The sequence below is a fragment of the Phascolarctos cinereus genome, unplaced genomic scaffold (assembly GCF_003287225.1).
Source record: "Phascolarctos cinereus isolate Bilbo 61053 unplaced genomic scaffold, phaCin_HiC Scaffold_9;HRSCAF=440, whole genome shotgun sequence".
NCBI lineage: Eukaryota > Metazoa > Chordata > Mammalia > Diprotodontia > Phascolarctidae > Phascolarctos > Phascolarctos cinereus.
The window spans coordinates 45,695,907-45,713,174 of record NW_027556402.1 but is presented as its reverse complement, the minus strand read 5'-3'; the positions used below and the strand labels follow the sequence as shown (position 1 = coordinate 45,713,174).

Genomic DNA, 17,268 nt, shown 5'->3' with positions numbered 1-17,268 from the left:
GACAGACAGACAGATAGATATACAGGCACTTTTGTAGTACAAAGCAAAGAATATTAAACAAAGAGGATGTCATTAAATGAGCAAGGGCTAAATAAAACATGGCATATAAATGGAGTGATATAAGAAATGGTAAATACAGTAAATTCAGAGAACCACAGAAAGTCATGTGGACTGATGCAAAGTGAAGTGAGCAAAACCAGGAAAACATGACTACACCAACTTCAATAGAAAGAACAACAACAAAAAAACAGAACTGAATGGTTGTGAAATTTTGATGCTCAGTCTTTGTTAAAGGAAATGATATGACAAGATAGCTCCCCTTGCTTCTTTTCAGAGATAATGGATTATAGATGGATAACTTTCATTGTCTGAGCCTTCTGTGATTATGAATAATTTCTTTTTAGTGTAAATTCTATGAAGTTACCAGGATGACAGTGGAAAAATCATAAAATAAAGAGTTGTAGTCTTATTGGCAAAAGAATATTTCAATTCATGGGAAAAGCAATGTCAATTTTTCATATATTTAGTAGCATTACTATTCTCCCCTACTCTACTTTTTATCCTTTATTACAACGGGTGGATATGTGGGAAAGGTGAAGAGGGACAAAGTGGGAAAAGTTTAAAAAAAGTGTCAATAAAACTTCAAAAATTGGGGCAGCTAGATGGCACAGTGGATAGAGCACCAGTCCTGGAGTCAGGATGACCTGAGTTCAATTCTGGCCTCAGACATATAAAAAACTCATTAGCTGTGTGACTCTGGACAAGTCACTTAACCCCAATTGCTTCACCAAAAAACCCCCCAAAACTTCAAAAATACATATTATTTGCTTGGGTAATATTCAAGAAGAGATCATCATATAATTATTTCAAATAGTTTGTGTTGATCAGATATGCTTTGCTTATTAAAGAATACTAGGATGGTCATAAAAATATTATCAGCCATTTTCCTCAACAGAGCAATAAATAAAAATAATGAGTTTGAATTTATATATACATATATATGCATGTATACACACAGACACACACACACACACACACACACACATATATATATGTATAAACAGATTTCAATTAAAAATTTAAAATCCGTTGGCTCTAATGGGCTGCTTTATAAGGAATTTAGCTCCTGGTCACTGGAAGTATTTGAGCTAAGGCTTAATAATCATATGTTAGGAACATGGTAGAAAGGATTCCTGCATTGGATGGTTAGAGGATAATCTCTAAGGCCCTAAGCTGGGACAAAAAGAAAAGCTGGGAAATAGCTGTTTGTAAAGCTCTTACAACATTTAATCACCAGCAATTGTGACTGACTTTGTTGAATAATTAATTCTTTCTATGAGTTCAATTTTAATGCCAGGTTTAACTCTATCGATATTCAAAGAAGCTAAGAAACAGAACACTGTTAATGTTACTCACTGAACACGTCTCCTCTGGGTTTCTGAGGATCTGTCGGTATTCTGTTGTCAACCGTCATTCCTCTTGGAGATGTACTTTCAATTGGTATTTTGGTTGAAAATGAAGGTGCCATTGTTGATGGCTTGGGCTGTGGTCTTTGCGTTGTTACTGCTGTCCATGGTGGTGGTGTCATGCGGACAGTAGTAAGTTCAGTTGTGTTTGGTGGAGGTGGTGTCGTTGGCTTTGGTGTAGGTCTTGGGGGCTTAGGAGTAGATCTCTCTGTATGAACAGTGGGAATGTGTGGTGTCCTTAGAGGCCATCTAGTAGTTGCAATATCAGGAATTTTATTAATATGTCCTCCATTACCTTTTGGGAAAGTATTATTTCCTTCTGATACATGAACTGGTTTTGAAGGTTCAATCATAACCTTTGGAATATCTGAAAGAGCAAAAAAGGAAAGAATCAAATTAACATGCAACCATTTCTCTGTCCAGGATGAAAAACAACAGAAGACATTACTCTATTGTGCTTACTTAAAAAGTGTGAATTATTTCTATGCTTATTCTCTGTGAATGTAAAACAAGTAATCCAAAAACTCATTAAAAAAACTACAGTTGGCTTAAAGTCCACTCTTAAATATTTCATATTACAGTCCAGCCATCTTTCAGAAAACATGGTGAGCAGATAAACTTCAGATGTATGTTCAACTGCTTTATGGGACTTTCAAACCTGAATGTTATTTATATAGTCATATGCCGCCTAATATGAGACACACAGTCAGAGACAGATAAGGGACAGAAATAGAGAAACAGAAACAGAGATAAATGGAAGAACAAGAAAAATATAACTGCAACTAAATGTTATGAAGTTATGATTAAGTTTGGCCCCAAAGAAAGGATATAGAAATGTACTTCTAGACCTTTGTGGAGATGGAAGACTCTGAGTGTGAAAGTAGACACAATGTTGAACTCAGTTCATATGTTGGTTTTAATAATCCATTTCTTTCTCAATCTCTCTCTCTGTCTCTCTCTCTGTTCTGTCTCTCTATCTCTGTCCCTCTCTCTCTCTCTCTCTCTCTTCAGATGGGGAGCAGATAAGGAAAGAAGGGATATATTGGGAAATGCAAGTGACAATGACAAAAGTTCTAAATAATTTTTTAAAGTTTTTTTTTAAAAAAAGACCAGAACTAGTAGTTGAACTGAACTGATTTTCTATTGGTAGATAACCTTGAGACATCAACAGAAAGAAAAGAAAGTCCCTTGCCCACTGAGTAGACCCTCTATGGTGAATTGATGGGAGAATGTAGCTAAGAAGGTTGCCCAGGATGGGCAGGCATGGCTAGGATGGGAACAGCATCACTGAAGGGGGAAATCACACAAAAAAGATGACAAAGTCAAGGAAGTTCACCTGTTAAGATAGTAATTGACTCTGAATACAACAGCTCTAAGCCCTCCTCATTCTTCATCTTGAATTTGCTTACAAATTTCATAGCTCCAATGGGCAAAGAAAATGATGATTAAAGGAATGCTATGCACATAAGAAAGTCTGGAAGTTAAAGCTTGAGCACAGTCTACCTTCAGCAGAGTCTAAATGCCAATGACACAGAATATTTCTGAATTAAATATTAATCTAATTGACAGCTTTCACTTGTCACAGAATTCACCTTCCTAATTCTGAGGATTAGATTCCTAAAGCTAAGGATCTGTAGACAAAACAATGTAGTCAGGCAAGCTGAAATGCTTTTTAATCTTGGATGCAATATTACATCTTTTATTATTTATAAAACAATATTGGGTGACTTTAGTTCTTATGAAACTCAGAACAATATTGCTGTTAGCTACGTGTAGAGCTGAAATTTAGTTTGTGGTTCAGTTGCATCTGACTTTTTGTGACCCCATTTGGGTTTGTTTGTTTGTTTGTTTGGCAAAGACACTAGAATGGTTTGCCAATTCCTTCTCCAGTTCATTTTACAGAGGAGAAAACTGAGGCAAATCGGGCCAAGTGACTTACCCAGGGTCATAGAGCTAGTAAGTGTCTGAAACCAGATTTGAACTCAGGAAGATGAGTCTTCCTGACTCCATACCTGGCACTCTATCCATTCCATCACCTACCTGCCCCTCTGAAATTTAGAGTCCTAGATAAATGACCTTCTTTCTCATCATTCTGAGTAGATTATTTCTGTGTTTTATTTGTTGTTGGAACTCAGGACAAAAAGATAACTATGACTTACATATGCAGTTTATGCCATCTCCCCGGTAGCCATCCCTACATTTACACTTGTATGACCCGTATACGTTGTAACATTGGGCAAAGCTGCTGCACTGGTATTGACCAAGAGAGCATTCATCTATATCTAGGGCAGAAAAAGGCAATAAATCTATTTAGTGGAGAGACAAATGAGAAGGGCTAAAAAGATTCTCTTCATATATTTCAAATTTTACATAGCAAAACTACCCAAAAAATCAACAAGAGAAAATGATGATGCTACACAAGTGAATATATATGCATATATGTATATATGTATATTTTTATGTATGTTGTTCAAAGACCCTTGCCCAAACAAATAACACAAGGACTGAATTTCATTACCATGACACTGGTATTTGCCTCCAATATACATGAGGTCAAAGCCTTTATGGCACTTGCAGATGTAGCTTCCAAAGGTGTTCACGCATTGCCTAAATCTGGGGCATACAGCTCTCCTAGCTGCACATTCATCCACATCTAGAAATACAAACAATACGACTTTATAAACAGCGAGGACTGAAATTGCTTAATTCAGAATATATATCCTTTACTGAAGTCCTGCTCTGATGCTTCAGCACAGCATGGAAGGTGACCCTGGGCATTCTTGAAGGCTTTGCCAGGTGAACCCGAGCCTTAGCAAAGCCTGCTGAGATGAGAAAGCCTGTTTGTAGAGACGCAAGGGTGAGATGATGCATCTTTTGAGAGAACAGTTTGAACATGTTCAAGCAGGCTTACCCCTTGAAGACTGACCACCAGATGATGAAGTTTTGGCCACAGTTACTCATGAAACTGTCTACACTAAGGCATAGAGGGGTTGCAATCTGTATTGGTAGAGGAAGTGTCCACAGTGATGAGATCAAAGATCTTTCTAAAATGAGTAATTTTTTTTAAAAGATCTGAACTGTCCATAGTTGAAATAATAAGTCTTACATAAAAAAAAAGTCTTCCAGTGAGTGTAATGACAAGGTTTAGTTCATGTCTATGCGTGTTTGTTCACTCATTTGTTAAGTATATTAAGTACGTAGAAACACACAAAGTGCATAGAGGAAATTTAGAGTAGTTGATAGAGTGATAAACTTCAAGAAGACCAGAGTTCAAATCTTTCCTCTGATACCAGGTAAGACTAGAGAGAATGGGAGCGTCTTTGCATCCTGAGTGATTAGTACAGTGCCTAGCACATGGCAGGGACTTATTAAATGCTTACTGATTAACTGACCGACCTGGACAAGTCAATTAACCTCATATGCTTGTCTAGGGAATAAACATTTATTAAGTACCTACTATATGTGCCAGGCACTGTGGGCTGTTCAGGCATTTCAGCTACGTCCAGGACCACATTTAGGGTTTTCTTAGCAAAGATACCACAGTGGTTTGCCATTTCCTTTTCTGACTTATTTTATAGAGGAGGAACTGAAGCAAACAGAGTTAAGTGACTTGCCCAGGGTCACACAGCTAGTAAGTATCTGAGGCCAGATTTGAATTCAGAAAGATGAATCTCCCTGACTGCAGGCCTGGCACTCTATCTGCCTGGCTACGCTGCCAGGCACTGTGGTAAGTAATTTATAAATATTATCTCATTTGATCTTAACCACTGGATCAGAGTGATGGGAATCCCCTACTCTGAGGCTGAGGACTCCCACACTGAAATCATGAAATCCATAAGTACTCTCACACATGCAAAGTACATAGTTCTGTACATGGCAGACAATAATAAACTTGTTGAATTCTGTAGCATATAGAGTTAAGCCATGATTTCCTCTTTTTCTCTAACTAGTTATGAAGCATTCATACAAGTACAGGTAGACTTCCCTCTGCTCCCCATTCCATCATACACACTGCTCACCCTTTACCAGAGAGCAGGTGTGGACTCAGTTCCATTTTTACACTCACCCACACAGGTCCTCCCGTCTGGCCCCAGCTGTAAACCTGGTGAAGGACAGCGGCAGCGCACATCACCTTTCATCACATCACAGCCATACTGACAATTCGCCATCGAACACGACAGGGCACCTAAAAGGAAACAGAGACTTGTTCATACAAGGCGGGAGAAGAAAATGGACCCCACTCCAATTGAGGCAGGTCCCTGAGGACTCTGGAGAAATAAAACACGAAGGTTTTTCATCCAAAGGATTTGCAGATTGGATCTCCATGGGCCATGCAAAAAGGAGAATGCATGGAACCAGTTATCTGGATAGCCCAGGCTTACTTCTCACCCTTTCCCCAGACTACTATCTCAAATGCCTGATTCACTTTTCTAGCAACATATAGAAGCAAATGTTCCTATGAGGGTTTCCCCAGTGACCTGCCCAGTCTGAGACAGTCATTCATTCCAAGAAAACCTCATGTTACCTCTACACTATGCCAAAACTGCTGACTACTTCTGTATGACAAAGGCTGAAGCCAACCCTTACAAGCATGTGTAATTTGATGCAAAGCTTACATGGACCTCAGAGTATTCTATAACTTTTTAGTCCACCTGACCCCACACTAGGAGTATATTTAAAAGACACTAATGAGACAAAATGTGCCTCTCTTCCACTCTTTGCTGCCTGGCTAGTTCAAGTAAGAAAGCTCTCCTGAAAATTTACGGGTGGAGAGAGGTGCTGGACCCTCTCCATTTGGGATGACATGTAACCTGAGAATTTGTTCTTTGCCTGTCTCTATTTCTTCTTTGCTGTTTTAAGATAAAGAATTATTAGACTAGGCTGAAACCTAGTGAGCATTAAGTTTGTGAGAGTCAGTCACCAGAGGTCCAAAAGCTTAAGTCCATACCAGATTTTGTGGATAGCTGAGTCAAGTGGGGAGTTAAGCTCCTAGTAATTCATTTCATCCAGCACAGCAGCAGATGGAAGGTAACCTAGAAGGAGCAGCAGTAACTCCTCCATTGGCTATGACTCATTTAGAAGTGAATTTGGTGGGCTGAATGCCTTGTAGCAACTACTTCAAGGCTGTGTTTATCTCTCCAGAGACTAAGGTGGTTATAAGGGACAGTGTGCCTCCCAAGTCAGGAGGGGAAACAGTTCATAATTTCTGTTCTCGTAGCATCTTCTCAATAAATATCCCTTTGTAAAAGTTAATCGATATTAACTAGTTAAAAGATACTGGAGTGATATTCACTGGGATATGTTAGTGATATAAGAGAGATATTTGTTATCACTAGAGACTAACATTGAGGAAAACACATCGGAAAGGGGCTTTGTGTCCTTGGCATGAGAAAGACAACCCCCAATCCCTCAGGGCTACCCCTAGACCCTGAAGGGATATATTGTAGTCTTGCTTTAAGGAAGCAATTGGGATTTGGGAGAAGGACTGCAGTTTCTATATTGGCTACATTTGTTTAGTCAGGTGTTTGTTTGTTTTTTTAATCTACATAGTCAATTCATTGAAAATAAGCAGCCACATCAGTTGTTTGGCACAGTGTCAGAGGGCTGCATTTAGAGCTCAGAAAAAAACCCAAATGCTAGAGCAGGTAAGCACCTTATTATCCCCATTCAAAGTAACCATCTATAAGAAGATGACTTTTATTCTTTCTTTCTTTCTTGGTTTTTTTTTTTTTTGGTTAAACCTGTGATTTTATCAATGTAGGGATCAAAGCCGATTGTTAATTAATTATCAAAGCAGATTGACACCTGCTCTGCCACATTGAGTTAAGTGGCCTGGGAGGCTGAGAGTTTAAGTTACTTGTCAAGGGTTACATGACCTATCCATATCAGAAGCAGGACGGGAAATCAGATCTTTCCGACTTTGAAGTCAGCCTTTCATCTACTACACCAAGCTGCCTCTTGATAAGATAATAGGAAGAGTTAAAATTGTGGAGGTACAATTTATGTATAACCACAACTACAATTTCTTTAAAACACAAAATCGTGGTTTACAATTAGCAAGCATTCAGGTTGTCTGATACATAGCAAGAGGTTGCTGCCCAGCTTTATAAAGAATAGCTAAAGAAAGTTAAGGAAGGGTAGAGAATTGTAGATATCTGTTTGGGAAATGTCATGACCAAATATAATTCTATTCTTGTGTAGATCTAAGTACCAAGATATCTAGCACATCAATTTTAAAAGGCCACTTGCAGTAAGATAATGCTGTATATTTATTTTGAGTGTCTTCAATTTGAATTTTAAGCCAACATCTACATTAAAACAACAAGCAAATTGAAATATGCAAGTTCCTTTTGAGATGGAATGAGGAGACTCTCACAATGTATTTGAAGTATCATTAAAAAAAAAACCCAAGCCAAGAGCACTTCCAAAAAGGTGAGGGGGGGAGGGAAAAGGAATATTGACATACTTGAACAAGATCCATCTGCCATAAGCATGTACCCATTTAGACAGTAGCACTTGTAGCTGCCATAAGTATTCATGCACCGATGCTTGCAGGGCCGGGGCTTGAGACCACATTCATTTAAATCTAAAAAGAATGGGGAGAGAAGTGGGGTAGGAGCAAAGACAAAAGACTTCCAGCATCAGACCTGAATCTATTAACTCATTATAGAGAAAGTGAGTGTGAGAGTGTGTGTGTGTGTGTGTGTGTGTGTGTGTGTGTGTGTGTGAACACGTGTACGCATATGGATAGTTACAGAAAATGGGAGAGAGAGCACGGGAACTGAGTATTGAAGACTGAAAAAAGAAAGCTGTCCTGCTCTCACTTTTTCAACCTTTTCAGAGTTGAATTCAGATTGATGGTGAACACAAGCTATTTTTATCTGTAACACAGATGTTTGTGCCAGAGGGATGGACATCTGGCCTTCCAGGGTCAGATGGACATCCCGCGTGGCTCACCCCAAAAGTGGAGTCCGAGAAGTACTCCCTAAAAAAAAATTCAGCTGACTTGACATTCAAAGAGAGCTGAAGGAGAAATATTAACCTTATGAGAAGCAGAAATCTGGCTGTTGGTGAGAAAGGGAGGTGAGGACTGGGAAGAATAAATTGATTGTTTTTATTAATCTATTCTACTCAACTTATGGGAGCAGAATAGGCCAGACCTTGCATTTTCACCCTTCAAGTCCTCAAGTATGACCCTTTGACAGAATCCAAACTTCACAGACCAAATCCCCTCAATAAAAGGATTTGGTCTGTGAAGTTTGGATTCAGTCATAGGGCCCCACTTGAGGACTTAGCCTCGAGGCCACAGGTTCCCCGTCCCTGCCTAGGTTGAGTTGGCTGTTACCTTCCTCTTCCTGAGTCTTATTTTTTTCATATCAATTTTTTTTTTTAAAAAGATACCTATCCCAACTTATTTCATCAGATGAGAACAATTTGTTTAATGTCTAGATGCCTGGAGCTTTTCAGAGGAAAGGTGCATCTTTAGAGCAAAAGTACTAACCTAGTCCAGATATTTCTGGGTTTTTCTTTAGACCAGACCCTTGATTTCATCAGTGTAGAAAGGGAGGCATCTCCTTTCTTAATGCAGGCCAGTACTTCTTTGCAATGTTTTAGAGAGCTGCCTAGGACAATGAGATTAAGTGAATTTCTCAGAGTCCCACAGCAGGTTTGTTTTCAAAGTAGGAATAGAACTCCAGTCTTCCAGACTCCAAAGCAGGTTCACCACCGCTATTCCTAGCTGCCTGTCATTATTAAAGGTAGAATTGTTATCCTTAGTGATTCATTTATCCACGTTATATCTATCAAAGATTAAAGACTGAAACTGGGTTTCTCAGTTTAGTAGCACATTTTAAAAAGCAGCAACTGAAAAAACCCAAAGCTCTTAACCAATTTAATCTAGGACATTACGAGGGCAATGTGGAAATACTAATTTAGATATCAAAAATTGAGCATTATTGATTTCAGGTTTATCGGTTAACTACAAACACACAATGAATTAATGAAGTACACATTATGAAAATTTCCACCTTCAAATCTTGCCCCAAGTGAACATAAAGCTCATAACAGGAAATAAATATTGTGAAATACTAATGTCAGGATTATAGACTTCATTAAAAAGAAATGTGACCAGCTGTTTATTTTCTCTGGAATCGCCAGTGTAAGCACTAAATTAACATAACTTCTATTGTTTATAGGCTCCTATTAGGAAATCTGGAATACAGATTATCAATATATATATGGTGAATCTTAATCTTTAAAAAAAAAATAGTTCAGCTAAAATGTGAGCTTATGGCTTATTACAGGTCTATCCATTTCATTTGACAAAGTGATTAAGTTACAGTATGTTTAAAATTGGAGTTGCTTCTCACAAATCCTCATACTCTATCTCCTTTCAAGGTCTGATTTTCTTCCACACTAGCGCACCATAATGGTAATGGATTAAGCCCCACTTTTTTTTTTCTGGGTGAAACTAGAGGGAAAAAAAAATCCTAACATTGAAATGAGATCCCATACCACTATTCTATTCTGCTTTCTTACTTTGGATAAACTCAAGGGGCCTCAGAAGAAAATCATATCTCAAAAGATTTCAGGAGGAAATGTTCATTGTAGAAGGGACTGGCTACATAATCCATTGTCTACAAAAATCTCTTTTCCCCTGTCTCTGATGGATTGAAAAATCTCAATTAAAGTGAATTAAATGCAACAAGGGGCTTCCCTTCCCCTTCTTATTCACTTCTAAATTACATTTTAATCTTTATTATAAATGAGACTCAAGGAACCACTTCTTAGGACTATTTGAAAGTGGCAGAATATGTTATAACGGATAAATCCCTGAAATTCATATATAGTTTAAAATAGATTACTATATATTTAATACTATAGATATAGCATTTAAACCTGAGCACTTTCTGTTGGAGGATGGCCTAATATCATGTTATCTGACGAATACAAATTGGATGTTAAATACAATTAACATTCTGAGGTTTTTCTTTTCTTTTTATAGGGATGTCCTCTGTTTATAGTTACTTCTTGACATAACCATATTCTTCCAATAGACACCTCCAAAACAATAAAGAAAAACCACTAAAATAAAGCCAGGGAGTGATTATATATGATAACGTGCAAAATTCATGACCAACTTGTGAGTTACACAAGACTTAACTTTGATGATGACAAGACTAGTCAGCTTCAAGTTCTGTTTCTGATACATGTTAGCTGCCTTCAATCTCTCCATGGCCCCTGAGGCTCTGCAACGCTGTTAGCTGCAGAGAAGGTTCTGAGCTGCATTTGTACGGTGAGTTTTCTCAGCTAGGAGCTTCTGATGAAATCACGGGTCTGGACCAAACTCCCCCAAATGGTTAAATACACAGGATTATTTGGCTACTTTTCTGTGTTCCAAATGACCATTTTAGTAAACTGTCTTTCAGATAAAGCCTCATTCTCTTTGACACAAACTGGCTAGTTACAGATAGCAACAATTATACACACATCCTTGCATTTGGGGTACTTTGTATGTGAGCGTGCATATATAATACACTACTGTTATTATTGTTCAATCATTTTTCAGGTGTGTCCAACTCTTTATGATCTCACTTGAAATGTTCTTGGCAGATACTTGCATGCCATTTCCTTCTCCAGCTCATTTTACAGATGAGGAAACTGAGGCAAATCAGGTTAAGTGACTTGCTCAGGGTCACATAGCTAGTAAGTGTCTGAGGCTGGATTTAAACTCAGGAAGATGAGTCTTTCTGACTCCAGGCCAGGCACTTTATCCACCGCTATCTAACTGCCCATATAGTATATACATAATGTAAGTACTTCAAATATCCCTAACGCCCACAAGGTCTGTCCTTTAACTGAGATATACACTTGGCCCATAGATGACCACCTACAGTGGTCATTCCCTTATAATTTGGACTGGGAAGAGCCTGAGAGGCCTGCTCTATCCCACAGCTACTCTTAAAAAAAAAATCAAACAAAAACTATATAGCATGTTGGGAAGAAGGAAACATAAAATTTCTAAAATAGGGGCCAGAATTGATTTTTTAAAAAAAGTTAGGACTTCACTATTCTAGAAAGTGTAGAAGTATAGAAGAGATTATATATCTATTTCTAGATATCTAATGTATGTACATATGTATATATTAAATATACCTCATTCCAATGACTTGTTTTCTTCTACAATTTATAGTTTCAGGAAAAAAAAATAGGTATGTTAGATATAAAATGAGCGTGGTAGAGTGGATTGAGTCTCACAACCAGCAAGACCTGGGTTCCACTGTTGATCTATACTGATAGAAGGAGTTTCTTCACAGATCAGGAAGATTTTTACATACATACGTGCATACATACGCACACACATATGTATATATACATATATGTATATGTGTGTGTAAATATATGTGCATAAGTATACATATAAAATATATAGATAGTGTGTGTGTGTGTGTGTGTGTGTGTGTGTGTGTGTGTATCCTTGAGGATATACGCATATACTCATGCATTTAGGTTGAAAGGCCATTTTCCAAATGACACACAAGACATTCTAAAAAAGTTTAAAGCAATTTGAGAAAACTGTAACTAACAATTTGTTGACAGTACTGAATGATTCTTCCTGACAAATGGCAATGCCTTGATACTTACCAGTGACTGAAATAGTTTCTTCTTCTGACACATAACATGTATCTCCTAAAAAACCCTCAAGCTGTCATTCACAGAGGTCACCACGGAATGCCTGAAGTTGAATGTCAACAATAACTAGTGATTGTCAGCATTCACTAAACAGCTGGCATTCACTCTAACAGGCAGCTTCAAAAGGCGAGATGGGCCCCATGTTATAGTGTCTGCCCCTCCCCACCAACTGCCAAGGTTTTTAATTACTTCTTCCATAACTTTCTTGAGAAATTGTTTCTATTATATTTTTTAATATGGATTTTTTTTGCTTTATAGACTCAAGTCAATGTGGGCTGCCAGAATTAAGTACCATACTCAATATCTGCTGATGAATAATATGTATATATGTTGATATAATAATATAATGATGAAAAGTCCTATGACAATTAAGTCAAAGTTCAACTTCAACTGCTATAGTATGCCTGAACTTATAATAAATAATCCCACTCTAGGAAGGAAGGAAGGAAGGAAAGAATGGAGGGAAGGTGAGAGAAAGGAAGGGAGGTAGGAGGGAGGAAGGTAGAAAGGAAATGGAGAGAGAAAGGACAAAGAGAAGAAAGAAAGAAAGGAGTGAATGATAGAAGAAAAGAAGGAAAGAGGGAAAGGAGGAAGGGAGGAAGGAACAAAGGGAGGGAAGGAAGGAAGGAAAGAAGGAAGGTTTTATGAAAGAAAAAAGGAAGGGAGGGAGGGAGGAAGATATTGCCTGGGAACTGGAAAATGAACACCAAAAGGTCAAAGGGAACCTAAGTTAAAATGAGATTTTATGTCTTTTAAAATATATTAACTTTATTCTTGTTCCTTCATAACTTTAAAATGGGATATGAATTATAATGAAGGATGGGGGTAAAGGGGTGTTTAATGAATCCCATTATGTTATGGAGTTACCCACTTACTTCAAAACTAGAGAATTATAGAGTTAAGCCACTTAAATCATAATGCTGCAATTTTGTACACAATATAGAAAGGGCACATATAAACACAATGAGCACATTACAAATGTCACATGTCAAAGCAAGTTGGGTGGTTCAGGTGCTTGAAAAGGAAAGCAGGTTCAGGAGGTAAGCCAGGCTGCAGAGCTATATTCCATTTCAGAAAAAGAGGAGAAAATGTAAGTGCCAAACAAGGCCTAAGATCTCTGGCTAAGATTCATATACAAGCCTCTCAATCTTTAGAATACCTTCCATCCATATTGGATTACATGTCACTATGACAAGGACTTGGGTTCAAGTTCAGCCTCTGACATACATTAGCTATGCGGCCCCTAGGCAGTGAATTAACCTCTCAGTGATCCAAGCAACTCTCTTATTGATTTTAGAGAGGGAACTCCTCCACTGTGGTGGTTCACAACCTGTCTATAAATTTTAGTCCTGTTGGATTATATCCTATATGTTATCAAGTAGAATATTTTACAGAGCATTACACTTATTGGGAGTACCAGCAGTTTATGTTTAAACTGGTTCTGATTTAAGCACAGTGGTAGGATGTCAAATATCAATATGTAAATTTTAGTCATCTAAGAATATAAAAATATATCATCAAAATTTTATTTAAAAAAAATTCTGTGCCTACCACTGGTGACTCTGGGTCCCCATTGCCCTAAGGTTCTTGACAAAGCCACTGTGTCACCTTATCCTTTTTCAATTTCTTGTACATGCTGTCTTTCCCACATTGGAATGCAAATTCCTTGAAGGTAAATATTAACTTTTTTTTTGCTTGAATTTGTATCCTAATCACTTAGCACAGTACTTAACACACAGTAAGCACTTAATAAATGCTCACTGACCAACACCTTGTGCAAAGTATAAATGCAGAAAATATACCAATTGCATTTTGGCAGCCTTCACCTAAACTCTCTGGGAGTTCCTGAGTTTATGTCTGAATGAAGGACATAGTCTCTCAGAAGAGAAATTGTATTGCAAAATAATACCTTAGACTGGGGAAATTGGCTTATGATCTGATTGTTAGATGGCTGGATAGTCCATATTCAAAAGGAAAAAAAATCACTTCTACAATCTATCTGGGAAAAGCTGGCCCTTTGATGGCAAAGCCCTGTCCACATAGTATCTTTGCACTGCTATGATGTTGTCACTGCACTTTTACATGAAAACCAAATGATGACATCCTAGGCCCAAGAGAATGTTTTAGAAAGCATTGCAATGCCTCGAAGAAAAGTACAGCAAGAGTAATTATATTGAAGCATGGAGAATTGCTGAAAATGGAACCTGTCCATAGAGCCCAGAAGGGAGTAACCAGGAGGAAAGAGCTGTCCATTGGCTGGCTGCACATGCTCAGGGACTTCAGGCCTGGCTCCAAGATGGCAGCAGTCAGCAGCACATCATTCTTCAAGTACATTTGCAAGATGTTTGTATTATGTAATGGAAGCCGTGCAGGTGGGAGGTGCAGACCACCTGAAATCAAGCACTTTCTCACCCCTTGAAGGTAAATTCGTTGCACGAAGATCCAGGGGTTGGACGTAAGGCTGTTCACTGTGCTGGTCAAGAGGGGTTGGATAGAGGTGGTCATCTTCACACCAGGAAGAAGGTAATAAAAGTCAAAAGACCAACTCTTTGAAATGATCCAATTTCTTATCTCCAAAATACCTCCACATAAGTATAAATTACATCACATGTTAAAAAAATAAACCCAGTAGGTTTCATTAGCAGGGGAATTGAAAAATAACTTTGACATTGGACAGCAGATACATGCTAATTCCCTTCAAATTCCATCATTACCACTTTATACTCAAATATGAAAATGACCATAAGCCTTCCATTTGTATCATATTTAAATAGGCAAAGCACATTCACAGCCTTTGTCTCATTTGAATGTATATCACATAATATTCTCATAAACAACCATGTCAGGAATATACCTCCTAAATCAGTGTTCTCAAAGAGTGGTCTAGGGACTCCTGGGGGTCCCCAATACCTTTTTAGGGAGCCTGTGAGGTCCCTAAACGATACTAAGACATTTCCATTTTTATATGGTAAATAGCAATAGATACTGAGCTAGGTAGCTAGACACAAGCAGCTAGATAGATATAAACAAGAACTCTTTGGGCTCTTCAATAATTTTTAAGAGGGTCTTGAGACCAAAAAGTTTGAGAATTGTTATTCTAAACAATTCAGTCAAGACATAATCATAAAAGTATAAGACAAAAATACTATACTTTCTAATCATCAACATGGAGGAACCATCTCAAACCGAGGCAGTTATAAATGATGGAGGACTCATAATTACCCCAATTATTCTCTTTCACATAGCCTATATTTCAATAAAACTGGACTCCTGGATGTTCTCCACTTTCAAACATTTACACATGCCTAATATAAACTCTCTCTAACTCTACTGGATAAGATCCTTTTTCTCTTTCAAGGTATCACCTCTTCCATGAAGCCTTCCCTGATACTACTCACTAAAATTAGCATTCACTCTATCTTCAAATTTTCCTAAAGTACTCTGTTAGTCTCTCTCCTTTGACAGCTATCAGCTATGCCTCATATTACGCTTATCTGTGTATGGGTCATATCTGCTCAGCAGATTTGGGGATTATGTGTCAGCGTCCTATCTTCAGTGCTTAAGACAATGCCTTGCACATTTTGTGCATAATAAACATTGTTGAATTGACCTGAATTGCATCTAGACCACTTCCTTTTTAGGTTAACCATTAAAAAATATATTAAAGAACTATGCAACAAAAATTCACATCACTCTGACATTTCAGGATTACAAACATATGCATGATTTCTTTTTTTAAAAAAAGCCCCATTCTGAGTATCAGGAGGTATCACTAATATTTTCATTCAAGATTAAGGGATGATCTTAGGGTAAAGTCACTTTGTACTCATGCATCTCTGAGAGAAGATTTACACTGAATAAGTGAATGCTACCATTCTCAGCTTTCCAAAAGCATTGCAAGCTGGGTGGGAATCAAAGTAAAAAATTCAATAAGATAACAAACCCATATTCTCAGATTCTTACAGCTTGTTTTCACACCAAATTAAATGCCTGATATTAAGTGAATTTCAGCTCCTGCATAAGAAAACACAAACACACCTCTCATATTAACAAGGTCAGAGGCAAGTGCTGTCATTGCTGACAAACTAAAACAGGGGTTAAAGTGCATGGATGGTTATCCTTCAGAAAAGTGGTCGTATTTCAGATGAAACCCATCTGTCAGCCAAAGGTCACTGTCTGGTTCTGAGACACCAAAGGCTGATCTTTCCCTCAGCATACAAGAATCCGGCAAGATGAAACACAAAACCAGGTTGAAATTACAACAGTAACACAAATTTAGACATTCCTCCTTTCCTTCATGATGATCCCAAAACATCTGTCTGTGAATTCACTGGCACTATTTTCTAATTCCTCGAAAGGCAGACGTTCAGAATATAACATTTCATATTTTAAGTATAGGAGAATAAGGGGTGTTGCTTCTTTCTGGCGGGGTGGGGAGAGGGGTAGACAAATTGTACTTTTGATGATATTCAATTACCTATTCCCAGTCAGGACTATGTTGGCATTACTGGAGGAATTCAGGGGGACACAACACATCAAGCAATGAGTGCTTCCAGCAGGACCGTGAGAAGAGCCAAGAGCTTTCTGTATTTCTTAATGACTGCTCCAAGGCTGTGGGTTGTTTTTTTTTATATCTTATCTCAGAGGGGAGAATGAACCTCCAACAGCAGATTCACACTAAGCACCACAGACATTTGCTAAATTAAGTTAACTGGAAGCATTACCTGACTTCCTGCTTGAGATGGCTGCCCTATAAGCACTTGGAAACTCACAGGTGCCTTTCCCGGGCTGCCTGTATGAGGGCATACGGGCGGGGGATGAAAAGAGGTTCTTAAAACATGGGGCTCTTACCAGAGTCATTACTTGATACTCCTGCCTCTTGTTTTTAATCAAAATCTACTTTCCAAACTCAACATACTTTTTTCTTAAGCCCAATTCAGTGTGAATATAATCTCAGTCTCTTTAAGCTCTCCCAGCCCCCTGTGATTTTCTTCCTCCTGCAGGAAAAGTTTCATATACCAGTAGAAAAAATTTTCCATACATATGTAAATATATGTATATACATATATATTTAATACACACACATATTTAATATACCTATACATACATA

General features: G+C 38.0%; 1 protein-coding gene across 8 annotated transcripts in view; it reads right to left on the bottom strand.

Annotated features, from left to right (window-relative positions):
• NPNT (nephronectin) overlaps nucleotides 1–17,268 on the bottom strand; it is a 112,989-nt gene that overhangs the window by 32,198 nt on the left and 63,523 nt on the right. For 2 of the 8 annotated variants that reach the window (XM_020974748.2, XM_020974749.2), the window contains 6 exons: nucleotides 14,571–14,663; nucleotides 7,933–8,052; nucleotides 5,533–5,652; nucleotides 3,985–4,119; nucleotides 3,626–3,748; nucleotides 1,417–1,833 (listed from right to left, as the gene is read on the bottom strand). In XM_020974748.2, the coding sequence (XP_020830407.1) occupies nucleotides 1,417–1,833; nucleotides 3,626–3,748; nucleotides 3,985–4,119; nucleotides 5,533–5,652; nucleotides 7,933–8,052; nucleotides 14,571–14,663 (1,008 nt within the window). The remainder of the gene's footprint in view (nucleotides 1–1,416; nucleotides 1,834–3,625; nucleotides 3,749–3,984; nucleotides 4,120–5,532; nucleotides 5,653–7,932; nucleotides 8,053–14,570; nucleotides 14,664–17,268) is intronic. The other 6 variants (XM_020974751.2, XM_020974753.2, XM_020974750.2 and 3 more) reach the window with 5 other exon arrangements.